Source organism: Corapipo altera, unplaced genomic scaffold (genome assembly GCF_003945725.1).
Source record: "Corapipo altera isolate COAL_440 unplaced genomic scaffold, ASM394572v1 180, whole genome shotgun sequence".
Lineage (NCBI taxonomy): Eukaryota > Metazoa > Chordata > Aves > Passeriformes > Pipridae > Corapipo > Corapipo altera.
The window spans coordinates 3,094,321-3,117,199 of NW_020884915.1; the positions used below are offsets into that span (position 1 = coordinate 3,094,321).

Genomic DNA, 22,879 nt, shown 5'->3' on the forward strand with positions numbered 1-22,879 from the left:
GGAAGGATGTAACACAAAATCAGATAACCCACAGGGTAGAGTTATGCATGAAGGTCATAGGAAAAGTGGTTTGCAAGTTCAGCTGAATGACCTAATTCAGTGTCATTTGCTGTAACACCAGAGAGGGGGCAGGTAAATCACCTGGTCCTTTTGCCCCTCAGAGATGTTCTCCCAGGAAATCACACTCAGTTTTGGTCCCCAAACTGGGCAGTCTGTCAGTCCCTGGTGCCAGGCACTCCCAGTGCCAATAATCAGCCTGTTCTGTGAGCAGCACAGACACATAATTAGACTTATCTCGTTTGTACTGAGATATCCAGGCTGCTGAACAAAAGAGTTTCTCCTCCTTCTCTTTGCTGGTTTCCTGTGCTGCTGCCATCAGAAGCTGCATTTAGGGCATCAAAGCCAAGATGGTCCAAAGCTATGAAACAAGAAAAATTCGTAAGAAGAGGTAATAACTTTCATTCTATTACTTAGTGCAGAAAAAGCTTGATATAGAAAAAGCATCCAAGCATTGTGCTCCCAGTCTGTTCATCAAGACATTATCAGCATCATTGTTCAGCAGGACACTTGCCTCTGGAGCTAAAATAACAAATGTTATTTAATATTTGTCTTGCAGTACAGATCAGTCAAGATTAGGAAACACTATTTTGTTACTTTTGAGCCCCAGGAGTTGGAGTCACTTTACGTCAGTAAGTTTTTCTTCCACCATCTTTCAAGGCCACTCCTGGTGCCCTTGGAGGGTTAGAACTGGACTTGCTCTGCTTTGTTTTAACATATTAAGCGCATTTTAACAGTGGCAAAAGCTGTCAAAGCCTTGCAAGATCTCTGAGTTAATACACAGAGTATATAAAACGACTCTTTACCGCTCTGACTTGCTAAAACACTGCAAACAACACAACCCCAGAGCACTGGCTGTTCCCGACGGACTCTTTCCGTCGCCTCCCCGCTCGCTGTTGTTGCAGCACCCAGGGGTGAAGCCCATTGTGCCGGGATTAGCCTCCCACATGACATCCCTGCAATCACAATAAGTGCTCCAGAGCCTCCTATTCACGGCAGCAGGAGTGATAAAGGTCAGGCTCAGCGTGCTCTTTCCCAGTTATTCTCCAGCCTGGCCCAGCCGGAGCAGACAAGAGCAAACACACTGGGACTTCACAGGCTACTGGAGTGCAAAAGCTACTCAGCTTCTCTTTAACATCTTTAGGTTTAATCATCGTGGCTTTGAAGAGTTTGGATGATTTTTTGAATATATTTTCTCAAGGTTATTAAACCACCTGGAGTGGGACAAGCAGATCACAAAGGCAGCTGGAGCCCAAGACTGAACTTTTAAACCGAAGAGATGCAAAATACTAATCCCGGGGCAAGGAAAAATGGATTTCCTCAGGTTTAGGGAGCCAGAATGATCCATCAGTACACAAAGGACTCCTTCCACTACTAATGTGTTTTTGCTGGGAATCGTTTATGCAAGAAAAATGGAGTTTTTAACCTTTTCTCCAGAAAATCACTGCTTTTCAGAGTTACTTGACAGCAGTGATGGTGATGAAGAGGAAATACTTGTATGTGGAGAAGATTTAGAGCTTAATCCTTTTGATGGCTTGCCTTACTCCTCCCGTTATTATAAACTTCTGAAAGAGAGAGAAGAGCTTCCAATATGGAAAGAGAAATATACTTTCATGGAAAGTTTGCTTCATAATCAAATTGTGATGGTGGCAGGAGATGCTAAGACTGGCAAGAGTTCCCAGGTCAGTACAACAGACTTGGCTGGGGTCTTTTTTAATTATTTTTAGAACATTTAATGTTGTCCACTTTTCTTTTGCTATAACTATTTCACTAATACTATATATTCTTAAAAAATAATTTTGCAATAATTCAGTATACACAGCTGTTTCCCTGTATTGGGCACATCAATATCCAAATTTACATTTTCCTTGTATGTGTTATGCTGAGAACTGTCTGGTATTGCAGAATAAAAGCACCCAGTTCTGAAGAGGTGCAGCACACACAGTTGTATTGAGTTTAGCAGTTCTCAGTGCAGAAACAGATGTGAAACACAGGAGGTGAATAAACATCAATGCAGTCAAACACGGATTTAAAATATATGGAACATTTAAACAACTTTCTTTAAATGTTCACCGAAAATGGGTACTTTATGTTTGTCTGTTACAAGCAAGTTTTACTTGGCTGATGGTGTTTTTAGGGTTCAGGGTAAGCTAAGCTCAAGAGTAACACTTCTCAGATTGTCTCAGATGCTCATAAACAACTAATAAAAATCTCAAACTACAACTTTTCTGTATTAAATACTAAATTTAAAAATATCAAGTCCTTTCTGAACACTGCAGACCACGTGTATGAACTGCTACAGTATAAAATCCAGAACCAAATATACACACAGCCTTAGAAAAATTCTGTATAAAATATTATTGTACCCACCAGTATGTTCACTGTTCATTTTTGTTTTGTTTTTATATCCCAATGTAACATCTCAACATGAAAACCTACCAAATGTACACTTCTAAATGTATTACAGAATGTATCAGCTGGAATCTTTCCTTCCTGAAATTATAGGTGTATTTCCACAGTCTGCACATAGACCAAGACTAACTGTAAAATACTTTAGGACTTAGGTTTAGTATTTTAGCAGTAAATAATTCCTTCTACATTTAGCTGGCCATTCTTTTGTTAATTTTGGGAATTTTGTTGCCTTCTCCTTAATCCTGACTAAACTTGCCTTTTTTTGCTTCTTTTTGTCCATCATCACATTGAACCCCAGTGGAAATGGCAAACTCTGCAATGCCTGGTTTGGATTCAATGCATATTCTTACTTGGAAAGTGTATTTTGGTTCTGATTAGTGCTACATCAGGAAAAAAATAGAGCGGATTTGCTGTCAGGTCATAAGTAAGGTGATAAAAGTACTCAGGGAATGAAGGATTGAAATCAGTAGGGCTGTTTCTCAGGGAGAATTAATGGTGTTTCCCTCCCTTCAGCCAGGAGCCAACACTTTTTCCAAGAACACAAAATTACTTTGCAGAACTCATGCGAAGACATCGCTGAAGCCAAGATGTCAGTTGATTCTAAGCACACAAACATCAATCAGGACTATCAAATTCTGCTCTGACAATATATAACAATCTCAGTCTGTTGCCATAGTAAAGAGAGAATTTTCAAACAAGTGTTAGAAGCCACAATATTATTGTTTGTGACTGGGAACAGGAGAAAACTTTCCTGCAGGTAAAGCTGTGGGACAATTGCTGTTGAAGGGCTTCTCATACCTGCCAGAGACTTTGATACTGGATGCTGCTGGAGATCACATATTGAACTAGAGACATCACACTTCCCACTGAAAATTCCTATGTTCCTATAAAAGTGACACACACATACCCACCTGGTGCCTGGAATGACTTTTGGAGAGCAATCTTTCTTGTTATTGACTGTAATTTATACACAGCAAACTTTGTATAATAACAAACTACTTGGTAAGAAATGTTAGCTTTTAAATTGTCCTTAAACAAATTGAATAAGATGTAACACGTTGCTGGCTGGTTTTTAAACATTTTTAGAAATACATATATAACTATATCAAATAAATTATTTATGGCAGATGCACCTGATTTTATATGTTGATTAAGTAAAGGATTTGAAATCTAATACTTTCACTAAAATAATATTTATAATGCAATGACAATAACACATGAATATTTTCCAGCGTTGATTTTATGTAAATCTATAAATTAGAGCACTGCTGTGTAAGCTGCTGGAGCAGTTCAAGTTTCAGTGATCACTGTTTGCAGAGTAATTCATCTGAAATTACCTATATTTACTGTGGCATTTGTCAGTTTGAAGTCCTGTTCATTGTGGGATGTGTTTCTATGGATATGATATAACACAAGCAGGTTTATTCCTGTCAGCAGCCCGATAACAACTGCTCTAACCACGCTGGATCCACCAGCAGGTCCTTATTACGACACTGCTGGTGCCACCTCCTCCCTGGAGGCCAAATCTGTCCCTTCTGCAATATATTCAAACTAATCTGAGTCCAGTTGAGAAATTCCCAGGTAAACCTTCTCATTCCTGTTGAGCACTTACGAGATTCCAAGCGCTGACATTTATCAGGGCAGACGATTTCCGAGCGAGCGCAGCGGGTGCTCGTGTTGATTTAGTTGTTCTATGCTGTCAGCTTCTGAATTACAGCCTCTGTTAAACATGTTAAACACTAAATCATGGGGTTTTTTTTTCCCTGTTTCCCTGCAGATCCCTCAGTGGTGTGCTGAGCACTGCCTGTCTGCCCGCTACCAGCACGGCGTGGTGGTGTGTGCGCAGGCGCACGGGCAGACAGCGGTGAGGCTGGCCCTGCGTGTGGCTGATGAGATGGATGTCAACCTTGGCCATGAAGTGGGGTATCTCATCCCTTTTGAAAGCTGCTGCATACCAGAAACTATCCTGAGGTCGGTGCATTTGGGGTTTTAAGGTCTTCAGACTCACCTTGAATATTGTGTGCAGTTTCGGGCACCGCAATATAAGGAGGATATGAAGCCATGAGAGAGTGTCCGAAGTAGGACAACAAAGATGGGGAAGGGCCTTGATTTGAAGCCGTGTGAGGACACTGAGGGCACTTGGTGTGTTCAGCTGGAGAAGAGGAGACTGAGGGGAAACCTCACTACAGTTACAATTTCCTTGGGAGGGGCAGGCACTGATCTCTGCTCTGTGGGGACCAGGGACAGGACCCAGCGAATGGCCTGAAATTGTATCAGGGCAGGTTTAGGTTGGATCTCAGGAAAAGGTTCTTGCCCCAGAGGGTGGTTGGGCACTGAACAGACTCCCAAGGGCAGTGGGCACAGCCCCAAGGCAGCCAGAGCTCAAGGACTGTTTGGATGATGCTCTCAGGCACATGGTGTGACTCTTGGGGATGGTCCTGATGCTAAGGGTTGGACTCAATGATCCTTGTGGGTCCCTTCCAACTCAGCACATTCTGTGATTTTGTGATTAATGTCTAGCTCACAGCTCCTTGCAAGTGCAAAAGTTTGCAGCTGAAGCTCTGCAGTTCTTAGCTCTTGAAAACAAAGAAACCCAACGCTGCTTTATATAGCTATGTATAATACTTTAAAATGCAGATTTGTGATCAATCAAGAAGCAGTAAAGGGTTTGAAGGTGTTAAAATCTAAATAGTAGAGATTTAAGTGGGCAAAACTTCATCAAGCACCTCAGTGAATTCCTTTTTTTGTCTCTACTTTTGCCTCCTCTATTTTTCAGGACAGGAATGTTCATTATCATAAGAGAACGTGGGATAATCTGTCTCAAAGTAAAGCTGGAATTCAAAAGCTATCCAAAATCATGGCTAGATGAGGGTACATTCAGTAACAAGAGAAAAAAGTATTTAGGAGGATATTTAAGAGACAAGAAATGCACTTAGTGTATTAACTATAGGCAGATGACAGCAGCAACACAGAGATTCAGCTTTTGAGCCTCCCAGAAAGTTAGGAGAGTTATTTTCTCCGGTTCCTTAACATGGCAGGTACAAAACTGGATCACAAACCTTTTTCCCAGCCACTGATTTCCAGTGGGGAAGAGGATACTCACCCCTTCTGAAAATCAATTTCAGCCACTCTGCCTTTTGCACATCCTTTCTCTTTTCACGGAGAACGCTGTAAACCTCATCCTGCAGCACAACTTGCCGCAGCTGCTCCAGCTGGGAAAGGGAGATGAATCCTGTCCTCTCACACGTCGAAACCTGGTTCAAAATTTCAAAGTCCTGCTGAGCAACACAACAAAAAAATAACATCCTTTAAAAAGAATTTCAGGAGCAGGAATAATAGGGACAAAAGTGAGGGTATGAATTAATCTCTCATCTTGGTTCTGGCACTGCCTCAAGTGCTCCTTCTTTTCCTCATCTGAAAGTATTAGTTCCAAGCTCAGGAGTTGTTTGTGGTGTGTAATATGCTTAGATAGTTTGGAAGATAAAAGGTAATACAAGTCATGATTTTAGGGCAGAAGTATTTCTTCTTTTGCCTGGAGCATCCTTTCAACCACAGTGCCACTGAGTGCCATTGAATCTCACCGAGTGTGTGACTACTTAAAGAAGGATTTAAGCATGGAGCTGAGACTGTGTCTTATGAAATCTTTCTTGTTAGAACAGAAAGAACCAAGCTGTCCCCAAGCCCCTGACTGAATATTCCAAGCAACTTTGCAGAGTTTCCTGTTTCTGTGTTGCAGGTACTGTACAGATGATATGCTGCAGAGGGAAATGATGTCCACGCCCCTCCTGAGCTATTACGGGGTTATTATCCTGGACGATGTGCATGAAAGGACTGTTGCAACAGATGCATTGCTTGGCCTTCTCAAAGATGTGCTGACAGCAAGGCCTGAGCTGAGGCTGGTGGTCCTCACTGCCCCCCACATGTGCAGCACTCTGCAGGATTACTGTGGTGGCATTCCCGTGATCCGGGTGGAGATGAAGCACCACGCTGAGGTCGTGTATTCCTGCTCCACCCACAGGGACCTCTTTGGGGCTGCCCTGAGGCTGCTCCTCGAGATCCACCACACCAAGGAGAAGGGGGACATTGTGATCTTCCTGGCGTGTGAACAGGTAAGGGATTGACCTACTCTATTATTTCTGGGTTTAATCAAGAAATTATTTATATTTCTCTTTTTAGGTGGCCTATAAATATCTTATCGCCAGTGTACAGACCTGTACAATACTTGTATCTTCTTAAATATAATAATTAAGGTAAAGTACAGTGTACAGACCTGTACAATACTTGTATCTTCTTAAATATAATAATTAAGGTAGAGTAGGGAGGTTTGTGAATACTTTGATAATTTTATATATTGCAATTGGAGTAAGAACATAACAGTTTCATGAGGAAAAATGCATTTCTCTTGATTACAGGAAATTGAAAAAGCTTATCAAATGATCAGACAGGAGCAGCCTAATTTAAACCCTGACCTTGGCGAACTCATCCCCATCCCTTTATACCCCACAAAACAAGACCCAATTCCCAAACCAATGCCAGACCAACAGAAATGCTGCAAAAGATACAGGAGGAAAGTGCTGCTCACCACAAGCTTTGGAGAATCTTTGATTTGGATTAAAAACGTGACCTTTGTCATCGATGTCGGTGTTGAAAGAAGAAAGGTCAGTAAAGCAAATCAGAGTCTGTCACAAATGAACTGTGCAGAGGGGCCTTTTCACGGTGGGGGAAAGGGAAATGTGCAGCTCAGGTTACTGCAAATGGTTACAAAAGGATCATATATTTTTCTTTTCTGTTGTAAATCAGGTTCTGTTGTATTTTTAAGATACAAATTAATAAAATCTACATAATCTTCATGGATAGCTCATGTGAAAACCAAGCAAGAAGTCACAATTACTTCCTAAATTCAGTCAGAAACCAAAAATTTCAAGTTTCTAAAGCCAGATTAACACACCCAGATGAAACTGCCACTCATTTGAGCACCAAACCAATGTATCTCACTTTAGTTTTGGTCCTAACTATCTCTTCAGTATCTTATATTTAAAACAAAATACAATCAGTTCTTGGGTACCTACTGGCAGATTTCCTGATTTGGTAAATAAAGATAGATCAACCTCATTCTTAGTTTAATGAGTAAATAATCCATGTAGTGCCATAATCATGTAACACTACGGGATGCTCACACAGGGAAACTCTCCTTTTTAAAGCTGCTTGTGCTCCTTCTGGATATGTGTTACCATCCAAGTACCTCAAAATGCTGCAATCTATCTAATTAACCTTTGAATTTTTACAGTTTATTCTAAATATGTCCTCAGTTCTTGTTTCCCACCCTGGGAAGGGCTAGTGCAGCTGCAAAAAATATCTCATTTCTTTCATTCATACCAAACTGATGAACTAAAGAATGAGCAACTATGTAGGAACATGTCATTACACATGAGTTTGAAAGCTGCACTACTACAGACTTTGTAACTGTCCCACATGGCCTACTAGTCAAAATAAATATTCCAGTAATAGGCAAAAGAAACAATATAATAGAATTGCTTTCTATAATGCAAGGTGGAATAACCAAAATTGAAGTCAAGCATTCCTAAAATCTTGGAGCAGGGTCAATAATCCTTATTAGCTCTGAAAACAGTTCAGGGAGAAGCCTGTGAACTACCAGGACCTTTCATTTTCATTGCAAAAACATGTCATTTTTAAAGGTTCTCATATGGGGGTTATAAACTAAGTCATACTCCAGTCAAGTTAAAAAAAAAGTCCTACTTTGGTGTGCAAGGAAGAAGAGCCTAAAAGCAGTTTTCAATTAGACCATGATAAGCCAGCTTATTTCTAAAACTCCAGGTTTTTTGGGTGCCAAAAATGAATCTCATTTCCATAGTTAACATGAAGCCCGAAGTAAAATTCAGTGCTTCCAGACTTCTGTGAATCTAAAATACGAAGCAATGGGAACAAATCAGTTCCAACAGTCCTGACAGCCATCAAAACACCACTATTGGTTATGACATTTTTACCTTTAATTCAATTATTTTGTCTTAACAGCTGAAGTTTAGTCCTGTAACATTCGTCCCTCAGCAATTCAAACACATCCAACCTGTGTGGCTGAAAATTGAGAGAACAGGGAAAGTTTAGTGCAAAACAAAATCCCTCCTAAGTCTCACAGCTGGGATATTTACCTGGAGGAAAAAAAATTTGTCCCCTGCACTGAAGGATGGTTTGTTTGGTTTTTTTTAATAAGACCTTGCTTATAGGAGACAAAGATATTTCAGATGTCATGATTAAAAAGTCGCCTTATCCAAACAGCCCTTTTATGTCTTGCTGAACGCTGTGGGAGTTATGGACATCATTGGTGACCAGAACAGTGAGTGAATCAGCTCCTCAGTTTAATCAAAATAAAGCATAATCAAGGAAAAAAAAAAGAAACAGGGCATTGTACATCTTTAATACAGCTGTTGTCTCCTGTACTGAATTGTCAGATTTCAGTGTTCAGACAAAAATCTGGATTTATGGAACAAAATGTTATTAGACTGTTATTGGAAGAAATAAATAACTTTTTTAATGCTTTTCTAGATGACACCATTTTCTGCTTTAGTAAGGTGCATTTCTTCAGAACAAAGACATTTATCTAAGAGCACACTTGGAGTTACTGCAAAACTCTCATTTTGTGAGTGCTGACTGCTCTCATTTCCAAGCTGGTGATATAAAAAGAAATGAAACTGTTACAACACTTTCTGTAAAATGACCTAGAGAAGAACTCAATACAGACCATTAATATCTTTGTAGCCTTCTTGTACTTATCTGATGCTTAATATCTCTTTCATTTAAAGGTGTACAATCCTAGAATCAGAGCAGACTCTGTTCTAACCCAGCCTATCAGCAAAAGTCAAGCAGAGATGCATAAACAAATTCTGGGCATGTCTCCATCAGGTAGAATTATCAGCTCAACATTTACATCCATTAGCTCAAATTATTAATAGAATCAAACTGCAATGTGAGAAAAAAAAATTAACAAGAGGTAATTTTTCCCGAAATCTCTTCCAGGCAAACTCTTCTGTTTGTATCCTGAGGAATTTGCAGACAAAGAAATGAAACCACATGTCCCAGCCAAAGTGCAGGAATCCAACCTAATCAGCCTGGTTCTCTTCCTGAAGAGGATGGACATTGCTGGCTTTGCACACTGTGACTTCATAAGCAGCCCAGGTAAGGAGGATGCTCCAATTTTTCATCTTTTTATTATTATTTTTGAAGGTATTTAAACATTAGTTTTGCCCTGTTACTCATAGTGTTGTTTTTTATTTAAGTACTTGTAATAATATTACTCTGCTTTTACCACTTATCTCCTACAACAGTTCCCAATTCAATAGCAGCACTTAAAAAAAATACCATAAAGTATCTGAATGGAATTGGAGTGAAAAAAAAAAAATCAATATTCCAAATATCTTCTCATCTAAGTTTCATATTATTTTCCTGGGACCCATAAAGAAAATGTGTGTCCCATTGTACAGATATCCAACAAAACAGATTCCTTTAATCAAAAGTTTACAACCCAAATAAAGCACTGTTGTTACCTGGGGGATATATGTGGAGGAAATGAGCTTCCTTCTTATCCTCCAGCATCTCCCACCTCAAATTTACAATGAGCTGTTACTTAAGGACAATAGTCTTTATAAAATAAACCCAAATAAACTTGCAGTGTTAGACAGGGAATACACTGAATTTTGATGTAAGTGCATGAAGGAAGTTGCTTTTTTTTTCTCCTGACTTCATAATTTAGGACTTTTTCTATAGAAGAATATTCTCTGTTCTGGCCTATCACAACACCCAGCAAATCCTGCTGTTGATTTGAAACCCATTAAAGTGAAGGAAATAGCACTGGTTTCATTGGTTTGAGGTGGATAATGGTTTCATTCCAGACAATTTTCCAGTCCAAATAGGAAGAATTCTTATATTATTCTGCCTTTCCTCTTGGACACACCTGAATTTGAAACAACTACTTGTCTTCTACGTGTTGTGCACTGCAATTAATCGGTAATAGAGAGCTTAATTCCCACTGTTGGATGTTGCAATAGATTGGAAGTGGAATTTTTAGGAAGAAATTCTACTTTTCTCTTTAGCAGAAACATGCCTAAAAGACATATGAAAAAACATTGCCAGTCTGTGCAAAAGCTGATGAGAATCAAAGTATTTTGTCCTTGAGAGTGTCACCTCCTGTGTTGAATCTAGGAAACCTGCGTGGAAAATGCTCATGGAATACAGCTGTCTTCCACCCAAATTTAAAATGTATTTTACTACAAAAAAATATACTAAAACACGTAAGTTTTTTTACTGGATACGAAGAAAGTTGTTCTCGAACTGTGGAACGAATTAGTAAAATTATACCAGGAAAAGCATTCACATTTTGGGATTTAAAGACACAATGGAGAAGGCATTCAGAGAAAATGAAATGCTAGAGGCGTTTAAGGATTTCACAGATGTAGGGATTCTAAGTTTTGGCTGTATTTTGGATAACGCAGCTGAAGAAAAGCATTGTGTTGATGAGTACAAATCATGAAGGCATTTGGTGAATGCATCAGCTTTACTTGGATGGGCGTTAAATACGAAAAAAGTTTGTGCTAACTAGTTCAAAAGTGTGAGGTTGAGTATTGAATAGTTTTAGGAATTACTGAAACAGCGTGAGGAATGTCAGACAAACTGTTTGAACAAAGGAAAAATCCCACAAACTCTGTAGGAGTCCCCAGACAGGAGATGAGAAAGTCAGCACCATTTCCTGGTCTCCTTCCCATCTTAGGCCCCACACAATTAAACATTTGAGACAGAGCTTTAATGGTCTAATACAGCTCTTCATTTATCCTAGGATAGGTCACACATTGGCTTTCTCTCCACTTTGGAGCAGGCAATGAACTTTTCTCCTACTGGTAGTAAACTGATCCCCCACCACAATCCCCCCTGTAAACCTGACATGATCAGAACACAGTCTGAAGGACCTGCTGTGAAACACATTTGTCTGAAAGGAACAGGAACACTGAAGGAAGGAATTTGTAAGGGGAGTCAGTTATTGTATTAGACCAACTCACAGAACTCAAAACACACATCAGGCTTTCAAGCACATAAACCCCAGAATGGTTTGGGTTGGAAGAGACCTTAAAGATCATCCAATTCCAACCCTATGCCATGGGCAGGGACACCTTCCACTATCCCAGGTTGCTCCAAACCCCTTCCAACATGGTCTAGGACACTTCCCGGGATGGAATTTGGGTCCTTCATCTTCCCAAGAGCTTTGGGTCAATGATCCCAGCCTGTGAAAGCCCAAGTTTTCTCATTCTGTGCCAAGATAGACCCAACCAGCCACAGATACTCAATGCCACAGTGATCTCCAGTGGTTAAAGAAGCACAAAATCCAGCAGAATTATATAAATAGATATATAAAAATATATAAAATAGACTGACCCTAAAATCACACCATGGAGCCCCTGCTGCCCGGCTCCAAATATCACTGGTACCCAGTTACAAGGGAGCTCTGAAGGTTTTTATTGCTAGTTATAAGGTCAAATAGGTGTTACACCTTCTCTGGATTATGTGCTGCAGGACAGTGATGCAGAGCAGGCAAAGAGAAGAGCTCTCAGAGAGGGAAAGTGTCCTCTCTTGAGCAGATTTTACCTTCTCAAAAAGGCTTCATTATCTATCATAGAATCATAGAATCACAGAATGGTTTTGGGTTGGAAGGGACCTTAAACATCATCTAGTTTCAATTCCCTGCCATGAGTTTGACTATTCCATGTGTCTTCACCTCCTTGGACTGGATTTCCCTTCGAGTAAAGGGAGTAAAGACACTGCAGCATCTCCCATGTGCCACAGGTTTTCCTCTGGATCCTTTCTGCCCAACTCACATTCTCACCTTTCCTTTGCAAAGATGGAGGCTTGGGGTTTTTTTAATCCATGCTGAATTTCTCCTAAAGAAAATAATGTTTTCACTGAGATGAGTAAGGTATGGACAGGAACTGGTGAATAAACTAATCAGAAGGACACTGAAATTCACAGCAAGAATTCCAAGTACTTCACAGTCCATTTCCTGCACGTGAAGGAGAGAACATACAGCAGATAAGAGGTAAAAATTACATCAGTCAAACATTTCATTTCTGCTCAGCAACAATGTGCACGAGGGGTTTTTTTCCTCTGCTCTTTGAGGAAAAATAAAAGCTGGGATTAACTCTGACTCATTACTGCATTATGAAAGCAACAAACATGTCAGGCTTACAGCTGCTGCATTTAATTCATGCCATAATTGAGAGCAGCTAATGCAGCTTGTTACCCTTTTTAGGATTCATGAGCCATATGAAAATGTATCTGGCATTGCAGCTCTGAAGTGCATTACCGGAATTCCTGTGCCACTATAACAGGGATGTGTTTACATTTGCATCAGTTAATCAGATAGATTTTACTGTGTTTTATAATGGGACAAAAGAATTCCAGTCCCATGGATTGCAGCAATGTTATGTGTTTTTGTAAATCACTGGAAAATCCTTATTTAAACTATGCAAATCAGTATAAAGATGAAGCCGTGTAAAATTTCTGTAAGAAATCAAGGTGGAAGCAGTTTGCAGATTCTGCATTCATTCACAATTACCATAAACAATTTTCAGAATAAAGTATTTGTTGATGGTCACGGAGACCATGAAATTTGACAGCTGCGCTATTACAACCCCACCAAGAATATATTTCTAGAAAATCCATCATAACAGAAGTTGTATAAATGTGTATAATTTCAAATTGTTCCAGGAAAGAAAACTGTTTGCTTATTTTTTCAGTAGAAACAGACTGTCAAAGACAGAAACTCAATGTACCATGCAAGGTCTGCTCAACAGAGACCACTTCATGGCAGATTTAGTATCTCAAGTTTACTTGTTAATTCTTTGATGGTTTGATTTCTGAATTTCATCAGTTAAGTAGTGTTATGTCTCCTAATGAAAAGATTTCTGATAGCATAGACATGGCCACGTAGGTCATGGTCTGTGCTATACAAATCAGTGGAAAAGGATAAAAAGAACTGGGGGAGGTGAGGACCAGACAGCAGACGAAGAAATAAAGGACAACCTGTCCCTTGGCAGCAGGAATAAGGGTCAGGGCAGTTAATACAGCCTAATAACTGAGCCCACACCCCACTGAAAGTAGCCAGTTCCTTAGAGCTGGTATCACAAAGGGCATCCCAAAAGGTTGCCCAGAGAAGCTGTGGCTGCCTCTGGATCCCTGGAAGTGTCCAAGGCCAGGTTGGACAGGGCTTGGAGCAACCTGGGACAGTGGAAGGTGTCCCTGCCCATAGCAGGGGGTGGAACAAGATGGGCCTGAATGTCCCTCCCAACCCAAACCAATCTGTGAGGCTAAGATGAAAAATGAGAAAAAGGAGGACAGTAATGATACATAATATTATTTAAATGATTCTATTTCTGTATATACATGTTGCACAGTCATGTAGGTGCTCTGAGGGTCACACAGAGCAGACAGAAAACAAATGTTGCTAAGCAGTCAGTGCTATCCCTGGTGTGCAGATATTATTCAGTGTATGCTGTCAGGAAAACGCAGGTCAGGCTCTGCCCTGCCTGTCCCTGCTGGCAGAAAACACAGCAGGGACCATGACCAGCCTCACTGGAGTGATGAAGCAGCGTAAGGGGGAATGGAAAGACTGCAAATTATGAGTTTGGAAAAGTAATGTTTAATGATCAACTATAATTTCAAAATAATAGTTATAGAACTGGTGGCTTCAGAGCAAGACAGACTCTTGAAAAATCCTCCCTCAGTTACAGGGGAAAAAAGAGAATCAGGATGGAACCTGTACACAGAAGCCTGTGCTTGGAGAAGAAAAGCCTTTGCATGATTTGAGGAAAACTTGGCACTATATTTCTCCATATCTTCAGTTTGCTATCCAAGGAGCAATGTTGAAAAACAGTAGCAGCATTCCCCAGAACTGTTCTCCCTGCAGTAATTACTCTGGCAGTTCTTCCTGTTGCTCAGCCCAACAGGAGCTGGAAAACTTGCTGTTTGCCAGGCAGTGAATCAGCTCTTTAAAGACAACATCCCTTCACCTGACACTCATGTCAGCTCTAACTTTATAACAGTTATTTCCATGGAAAGAAAAGATCTACCAAGAAAAAGATATTTTACTTACTCAATGTTTGCACAGAGCAGAAGGAACGTAGGAGCTGTGGATCCTAAGTGGACTATTAAAAATTATGAAATTTAAGTTTCCTCTCTCTAATATTCACTTATTTGTGAGCTTCAACCAAACCCCTAAATCACTTGTTCCTTATGCAACAATAATAATACTTGTATTTATCTGGTCACTTGAGCACTTAATTTCAGCCATGTGGAATGTGATACTGAAAAGACTACAGGTGCAGCTATCTTTAGAGACATAGTTCACTGTTCATGTCAAAGTTACAAAAAACTGAAACAATATCATTTTAAGTAGTTTGAGTCTCTCAGAGAAATTAGTTTAGTGCTAACAATGACAATTAATTATATATTTGCTTTCCTAAGCCTGATCAAGAGCAGGGTCTGTTTTAATATAAAACTGGTCAGATTTCCTGAAACAAGCCCAGAGCAACCCAGACTTGAGCAACCAAAGAACACAGACAAGGGAAAGACAATATCAGATTAGGAAATACCTTTTAAAATTCCAAGGATGTAACAGTTTCTTGCTGAAAGCACAGGACACATCTTGAGAGCTTCTTTTAAACTCTGCTCCTGTGAAAGCAGCTGTGGAGCCACAAAGCTTTGTGGTTCAGCAGTGACTGGAGTTGGCATAAACCCCTAAAAATAATGGCATTTGCTGGCTAGAAATAATTGTAAGACAATGCAGAATTCTTCTTTAAAGAAGGGTTTTCCATATCTAAACATCTCCGCTACTTTTGGTTTGTCACAGTTCTTATTTAAATAGGATCACACCATAAAAAGCTCTCCAGTGAGCACTTGCTGTTCTTACACTGACTTTTTATTGATTTTGTGCCTCAAAATGCAGCCCCATATCTGAAAGCCCTACTCTGTATTTTTTATTTTTTACTGTTCCTTCACCTACTCTAATCCTTTACTATCTTGTCCTTTCTAGAGCAATAAAACTCCAGGAGTCTTCTTTTTCTATTTTCAGAACACTCATAGCAAGACAGGGAAGTAATTTGTGCTTATAAATCTCAAGACAACTAACTCTAGGGCATAAAAATGCAAATTACTGATGCTATCAGGAGATCGAAATTGGCTGCCATGTAACCATATATTTTGTAAGTTCTAGCACAAACTACTTTGTTGATTTCTGGAAATTAGCTTTCCATGATTTCCTAGTAATTACCATGTATCTGAATGACCATTTTACTCTCCCTGTATTTTCAGTCACTGATATTTATTTCCTGTCACTGACTCTTAGTCATCATCAGCTGTTACTTTTCATTTCTTTAAAACCCCTAAGTATTTTCTTCTCAGATGCTTCAGCTTTTGTAAGGGCTCATCTTTTATCCCATTAAACCTCATACACCTGGCAATAAAAGTTCTCTCTAGACAGAAAGCCCTCATGTTGTAAAGGCAGAAGTAGGAACTCTGAGAGTGAAGAAGGTCCACAGTTTTAACAGGAATTTACAGACACCTGAGAGTATTTGTCTGAAAACTGGGTGTTTTAGAGTGAAGCCACAACACCGGCAGATTTACACACTGGAGAAGTTGTATAAAAACTCACGCAAGGGGAAATAATAAATAATTTTTTTTTCCCCTTCAGACATTAGCAACAGAAAAAGGTTAAAAACAACAGGTGCTTGTTTGCCTCCCATCTTACATTTTTTTCCTTACTTGATTATAAGTAGTTAATTACAGAGAGATGGCAACAAACTAAAAGTTCACTGCCAGTGAAGTAAAAAACTCCTCTTAAGATCTTCTTGCAGCTGTGGTGTTATGGAGAAATGGGACCCACCAGCTAATTACAGCCTTGCTTTGCTTTTAACCTCGGTGATCAGAATTGGCCTGCCAGAGACATTCCCATTCCCAACAAATGCAAGAAATTACTTCTAGTCACCTAATGAAGACACAAGTCCAAATACACCCCCTGCCTGGGTGGGCAGCTGTGGTTGGGGCTTGGTTATTTTACTTTGAGGTTTATTTGACATTAATATGCAAACTGCCAGCAGCCCACAGAGGGCTGACAAATTGCCAGAGCACTCATTAACTTCCAGGGCTGGGGATGAGGCCAAGTCCTGCTGCAGTGGAATTTTTGCCACCAGCTTCAAGGGGACTAGAATTGAACTCGTTATCCATAAAACTGAGGATACATCAAGCAGTTCCTAAAACTGGCATAAGGAGGGAGTTGCTGCAGTGACCAGAGGGCAGTTATGGATACAAATGAACTGGCACTCATAAAACACGTTGACCATGGCAGTAAGACCTGGGGTAGAAATCTATCTTTGAAAAGAGCTGGGAGGAAAGAACCTTCACACTTCAAAAGCTCCCAAATTTCCCCCAATGTCTTTCATGCTCTAGCAACTACTTTTTGGAGTGTAGGCTTGACAACTTCTACCCAGCCTCCAGGTTCCCTCTCTCCAGCCCCAGGACTGGAGCCAGCATGCTCCATGAAGCTCTTTGCTTGTTTGGCCACAGGGACCTACTTTCATCATCATCAGATTTCCTACAGACCTGCTCAAGTTCTAATTTTAAGTACTGATTTGCTCAATCCTGTCCTTTCAGGACATTTTCCTATATTTTCATTATGTTTTCACCTCACTGTTCTCACTGCTACCTATGGAGGTTGTAAGGAAGTTATAGCCTCCAATAAGAGAAAATTGAACAGTTAATTTTGTGGAGTGAGAAAGCCCAGCCAATTGCTAGAGATACATTTTCTTTTATTACAATCCCATTTTTCTTCTGACATCATGAGAAACTACGTAAAAAAAATTAAAAATTAAACAAAAAGGCAACCAACTCCAAATACCTGTAAGAATAAGATAGTTACAATTTCTGTAACTGTTTGTCTGTTTAAAAAGCTCTTTCCTAGGGCTGTTCTGTATCTCTCAGCACCCCTCAAATGAGACCACCCCTCTTTAAAAAGACCAAACATGCACCCAAAAAAACACTTGAAGGCTGCCAATAGTGGAAGGAGTTTTGACACAGTCTGGGGGCAATAAACTATTTAGCATTGTGTCTGGGCTTTTGACAAAAACTGTTCCAACATAAAAATTACCAATCAAGTTATCTACAGCTCTCTGTTACCTCTTCTTTTATTCCTCCAGACTGTTCTCAGCCTTCCTTTCTTCTATTACTTTTTCTTCTTACTTATTATCAAATAAAAGAAGTCGACTTCTATCATTTTTACGCAAGAAATATAAAACTGAAATACTATAATGAACATTCATTCATTTTTAAGTAGCCATTCTCAAGAATTTGAATTCTCTGTCCTCTCTCTCAGCTCCTGAAAGCCTGATGCAGGCTTTGGAAGATCTGGATTACCTGGCAGCCCTGGATAACGATGGAAACCTTTCTGAATTTGGAATTATTATGTCAGAATTTCCCCTGGACCCACAACTGTCCAAGTCACTCCTGGCTTCGTGTGAATTCGAGTGTGTGGATGAAATGCTCACCATTGCAGCCATGGTAACAGGTACCAGATATCATGTCTTACTGCTTGGCTTGTGTCACCTGCCAAATCCATGGGCTTTCTTTCCAAGTCTATCCACAAAAGCAAATTTTTGTTGTTCTCATCCTGCTTATTACAAATACATTAATATCTTTGGCTGTTTTAAGTCCTGCCTTGGTGTGTAATGAAATGTAAGTAATGACTCCATAAGTAGCATTCCATTTCCATGCTTCAGCTGCCCGTGGGCTTCCAGTCTTTTGCCAGAAACATCCCTTCAATATTAACTTTCTTATCTCATATTAATCTACATTTGTTACAGACAAAGTTAGGGGAAGTTCTGATTATAAACAATATTGAACTGTTGACCTACAAAGAATTACTTTGTGAACTTGTCTCTCTACTTCAAGTATGTTATAAAACCAACATAACTTCGTAATCTCAGGTAGGAAGGACATAAACCCACAGGATATCAAGCTGCATTAATTGTTCTCCATATACTAATTGTTCTCCAACTTTATGCCCAAGCTGGGTTGATTTTTAACAGTGGCCCTAAACTTGTGATAAAATTTTTAAGTACATGTAACAAATGTAAAAGATTGAGCACAGGCATAACTTAGTTTTAAAAAAATTCAACAACCTCCAAAGACACAACAGAAGTGAAATGCACTGGGAGGCACAAATTTCAGTATATAGGGGCAAATTAAGGCATTACAGCCATAAATTTAGTTTCTTTCTATATTAAATAAACCATATGGATTCTGGCTAAATTGGATCATGCCACTATGAGGCATTTTTGGCAGCATTCTGGGAGAAAGCTGCTCACCTTCCTTTGTGTCCACAGCACACATTAACTCAACAAGAGACTGAGAGGAATCCTATTAAATAAACCCTAAGTGGGTTCAGCTCTTCAGCAGCTGGACACCAAAGGAAACTGAGGAAGGAAAAAACCAACATAACCACTGTGTTGATTTTTTTCCAAGCTCCTAATTGCTTCTTACACACTCCTCCTGGGACAGAGGAGATCGCCCTGACCTGCTGGAGAAGGTTCTCCCACCCTGCAGGAGATCACTTTACTCTTATCAACATCTTCAATGCCTTCAAGGAAGCCAGTGCCAGCTCCACAAACCAAGGTGAGTGTGCCCATACCAAAATGAAGCACACTGGGACCAATTTGGAAAAGACAAACCGAAAATCTGATCAGCTGTTGTCATAAACCCTTCCTGAATGATTCCTTCCAGAACTGCTGATTTGCAGGGAGAAACCTATGAGAGTAGCTATTGCTAATGAATATTAGTTTATTAACTAATTGAAAATGACCTAGGACAGCAGCCCACATCCAACATGGATATGCAAGTACTTTTCCAGTAGTCATTTGAAGTGACACTGTGCCAAACCAGAACGATGGTTCCCTCTGTAAAAGCCCAAATCCAGGTTTAAGATGTGAAAGGACATAAACACAGCTCAGGAGGGCCTTGATTCCCTCAGCAGCCCAACAATTCCGATGGTTTTTTGATAGCTGTCAACTCAAAGAAAAGCTAAGGGAAAAATGGAAAGTAGTAAAGGTCACATTTACAGGAAACCAACTAAAAGCCAGGGGACTGCACAGCAGCAGCAGCAGCTCTTCACAGCATTTTCCTGTGCTCAAACATCTTGCTCTGGGTCATTAAACCTGAGTTCAGTGCTTAGACCATGGAGGGATAAATCTGCACACTCTAAGTAAAACCTTTAGACGGGAAAGTAAGATTATTTCCCATTCAGTCATGCTGGATGCTGAAGGGAAGTCCAGGAGAACCAGTCCTTTTCCAGAATGCAGGGCCATCACCAGCACTACAGATGTGATTTCAGCTCCATATCCCAGCCTGAACCCAGAAAGCCAGAAAAACAGAGCTGATACTCATTCTCTTGGAAGCTGTTACTTTTAACAGACCAAATAAGGGATTTTATTCAGAAAGAAACAGTTAAAGTTCTATAAAACTAAGTGAGGATATCGGGAACTGCCCACTGACTTTACAAGGAACATCAGTGAGCCCAAGACATCTGTGTGGCTCATTACCAGAACTGTAGACAGTCCAGACACAGCTACTCCCTCCAAAATGGTTTTAATTTCTTGCTCTACTCAGAGAGCATTTCAGAGCAGGATCTCTGTGGATTGTACCTATCAACAACACTTTGCTTTGAGTCAAAATACTGGTTTTTTTCCTCCCCAGAGTCCAGCACTGAGAAGTGGTGTCGGGATTATTTCCTGAGCTGTCCTGCTCTGAGGATGGCAGGAATCATCCGAGCCGAGCTGGTGGAGATTATGAAGCGCATTGAACTCCCCATTTCACAACCAGACTTTGGATCAAAAGAAAATGCACTAAACATTAAGAAAGCTCTCTTATCGGGTTACTTCATGCATGTAAGGAAAAATACCGTGGTTTGATCTTGCTGCATTGTTAAATCATATAAAATGCTCTCAGAGAATTTAAGTTAGTGAAACCACTTGGTCACCAAAAAGGATAAAAGCCATTTTTTCCATGGTGTATCAAACACTTCCACCCATTCCAACTTTTTCTCTGGAGTTCAGCTATCACAGAATAAGAAATAACAAGAAAACTGTCAACCATTACAATGACTTTCACTTAAAGAACTCTTTTACCTCAAAAAATTCTTCTACCTTGCAATATTCTCTTAAACATTATTTCCTTTTTGAAGGTGTTTCTGTGAAAACACCCTGGAAATAGAGAAATTACTTGAATATATTTAGGTGCACATAATACACAGCTTACTTCATCTCAGCCTAGTAAGATACTCTAATTGTAAACATAAACAAGATTAATTTATTCTCACTGGAACATGTTTTCCTTCACATCACTGTGCTTCATCTCAGCACAAGAATGACTCCTCCAAACTACACTATTTCAAGTGTCCTGTCACACATAGTATTTTGAAGTCTATGAAGAGTCTATATCTTAAAGAATATATGTTTATGTTTTCACACAGACCCTTCAAAGCCAAGTTCAGACACTTATGTACTCACCTGCCCTCATCTGTTGCAGTTTCCTTTCAAATACACAAATATATTCTTTAAGCCTCATTTCATGGTATCCAGCCCCCAGCTTTCCCACACAAATTTGGGAAGAGGTTTAGCCTCTCCAGCTGAAAGTGTCTGAAGGCAAGTTTAATTTCTGGTTTTAATATATTAGGCAAACAGTGATCAATTGAGCAGTGGATGACTCCCTGCATTCTTTTTTTTCAGATTGCTCGTGATGTGGATGGCTCAGGGAACTACCTGATGCTGACACACAGACAAGTGGCCCAGCTCCATCCTTTCTCATCCTATTACAACACCAGAAGGATTCCTGAGTGGGTTTTATTCCATGAGTTCAGTCTCTCAGAAGACAATTCCATCCGAGTTGTCTCCGAGATATCACCCGATCTGTAAGTTAACAATGATGAAATTGCTTCTTCCCTCCTGCCTCTACCACATCATCACCTTGTGGGGATAAAAACCAATAAATCAGTAAAAGAGGCATAAGAGAAAAGGATAATCTTCATACCTACTCAAGCAAGAGGAGTTGGCATCACTCTAAGATGAAGAAATTGTTGCTTTTCACACTTTTTATATTCACTGGTGAATATATGTGGGATAAATTTTATTTCTTTGTTGCCAGAATTGTTCTGTCACTCTGTGTAGCTTTGCTTGATGGCTCCATTTTCCTTCATTGCATTAAGGCTCAGAGCTACTAAAAATGGGAAGATGAGTGATCTCAGCCCTTACCATTATTTTTGGGCAAAACAAAACATGATTTAAGTCAGCCTTCTGCATTTCCCAGCATGTGTTGATTTGTTCAGGTACTGAACTAAGTCTCAATAACTGCCACTGTAACTGTCATGAATTGAAAAAAATACCTCATAAGTTGCAAAAGCTTCTTACAAAGTAAAATATCCAGAAATAAAATTCAAAGAGTTAACCAACCAGTGTACTCACAGATTAATCCAGCTGGAAATGTCTTTGTTCCCTGAAAACCTATTTTCCAGCAAATCTTTTTTTCAACATGTTTTCTGTACCCAGCCAGCTGAATCATCCTGTATCAACTCTCTATGGATTCAAGAGGCTACAGTCTTCCTGCTGCAAAAATCTCTTTACACCAAGAATATACATTTCCCTGTCCTAGCTTTTCTATTTCCCATGTTTATAGGAGAGCCTTTTTCATAATGTTATTGAACCAGTATGTTCCAAACCAGGAAAATGACTGTTTAATGCCATCTGCACCACTGAGAACTGAACAACAATCACCTCAAGTGAGGACTGAGTATATTAAATGCAAGTCTACTGAAAGCACAAAATACTACCATATCTTGCAGAGAATTTTGGTTTCTTACAGACAGGTTAGATTTTGGGTTGAAATACCAACTTGGCAGCTGTTATGCATCACCTTTTGTGTATGAGTGGAAATAGTTATTCAAATATTTCAGAATTCAATTAAAAAATAATCATGTTTTGTCTCATTTCCTCCCCAGATTCGCTGAGCTGGTACCTCAGTATTATTTTAGCAATCTTCCTCCTAGTGAAAGCAAGGATATTCTGCAGGAAGTGATCAATCACTTGTCACCTGTTTCAACCACAAAGGAGGAACAGAAAACTACCAATGACAACAAAGAAAATGAGGAATTTCCCACTGAGGCTCCCACTGAACAGAGATGTGTCATTCAGTGATTTTAGACTGAACTATGACATAGTGGACAACTACAAATAAAAGCAATATATGCAAAGTACACCCCCACCTTAACACATGTAATTATTTCAAACTTTTGAGAAATGTATTTGACAGAAGA

The 22,879-nt window shown here is 39.7% G+C and overlaps 1 protein-coding gene across 2 annotated transcripts; it reads left to right on the top strand.

Annotated features, from left to right (window-relative positions):
- The first annotated feature begins 884 nt into the window (after positions 1-884).
- DHX32 (DEAH-box helicase 32 (putative)) lies at positions 885-22,821 on the top strand. Of its 2 annotated transcripts, none has more exons than XM_027655132.1 (11): positions 885-1,739; positions 4,247-4,440; positions 6,206-6,578; positions 6,882-7,127; positions 9,288-9,387; positions 9,502-9,660; positions 17,894-18,085; positions 19,042-19,191; positions 20,269-20,459; positions 21,300-21,481; positions 22,565-22,821. In XM_027655132.1, exons 1-11 carry the CDS (start codon positions 1,470-1,472, stop codon positions 22,758-22,760), a joined length of 2,253 nt encoding a protein of 750 aa, XP_027510933.1. In that variant the 5' UTR covers positions 885-1,469; the 3' UTR covers positions 22,761-22,821. The 2 variants fall into 2 exon arrangements, with proteins under 2 accessions (XP_027510933.1, XP_027510934.1); XM_027655133.1 differs by lacking the exon at positions 885-1,739 and adding an exon at positions 3,951-4,050.
- Positions 22,822-22,879: the final 58 nt, after the last annotated feature.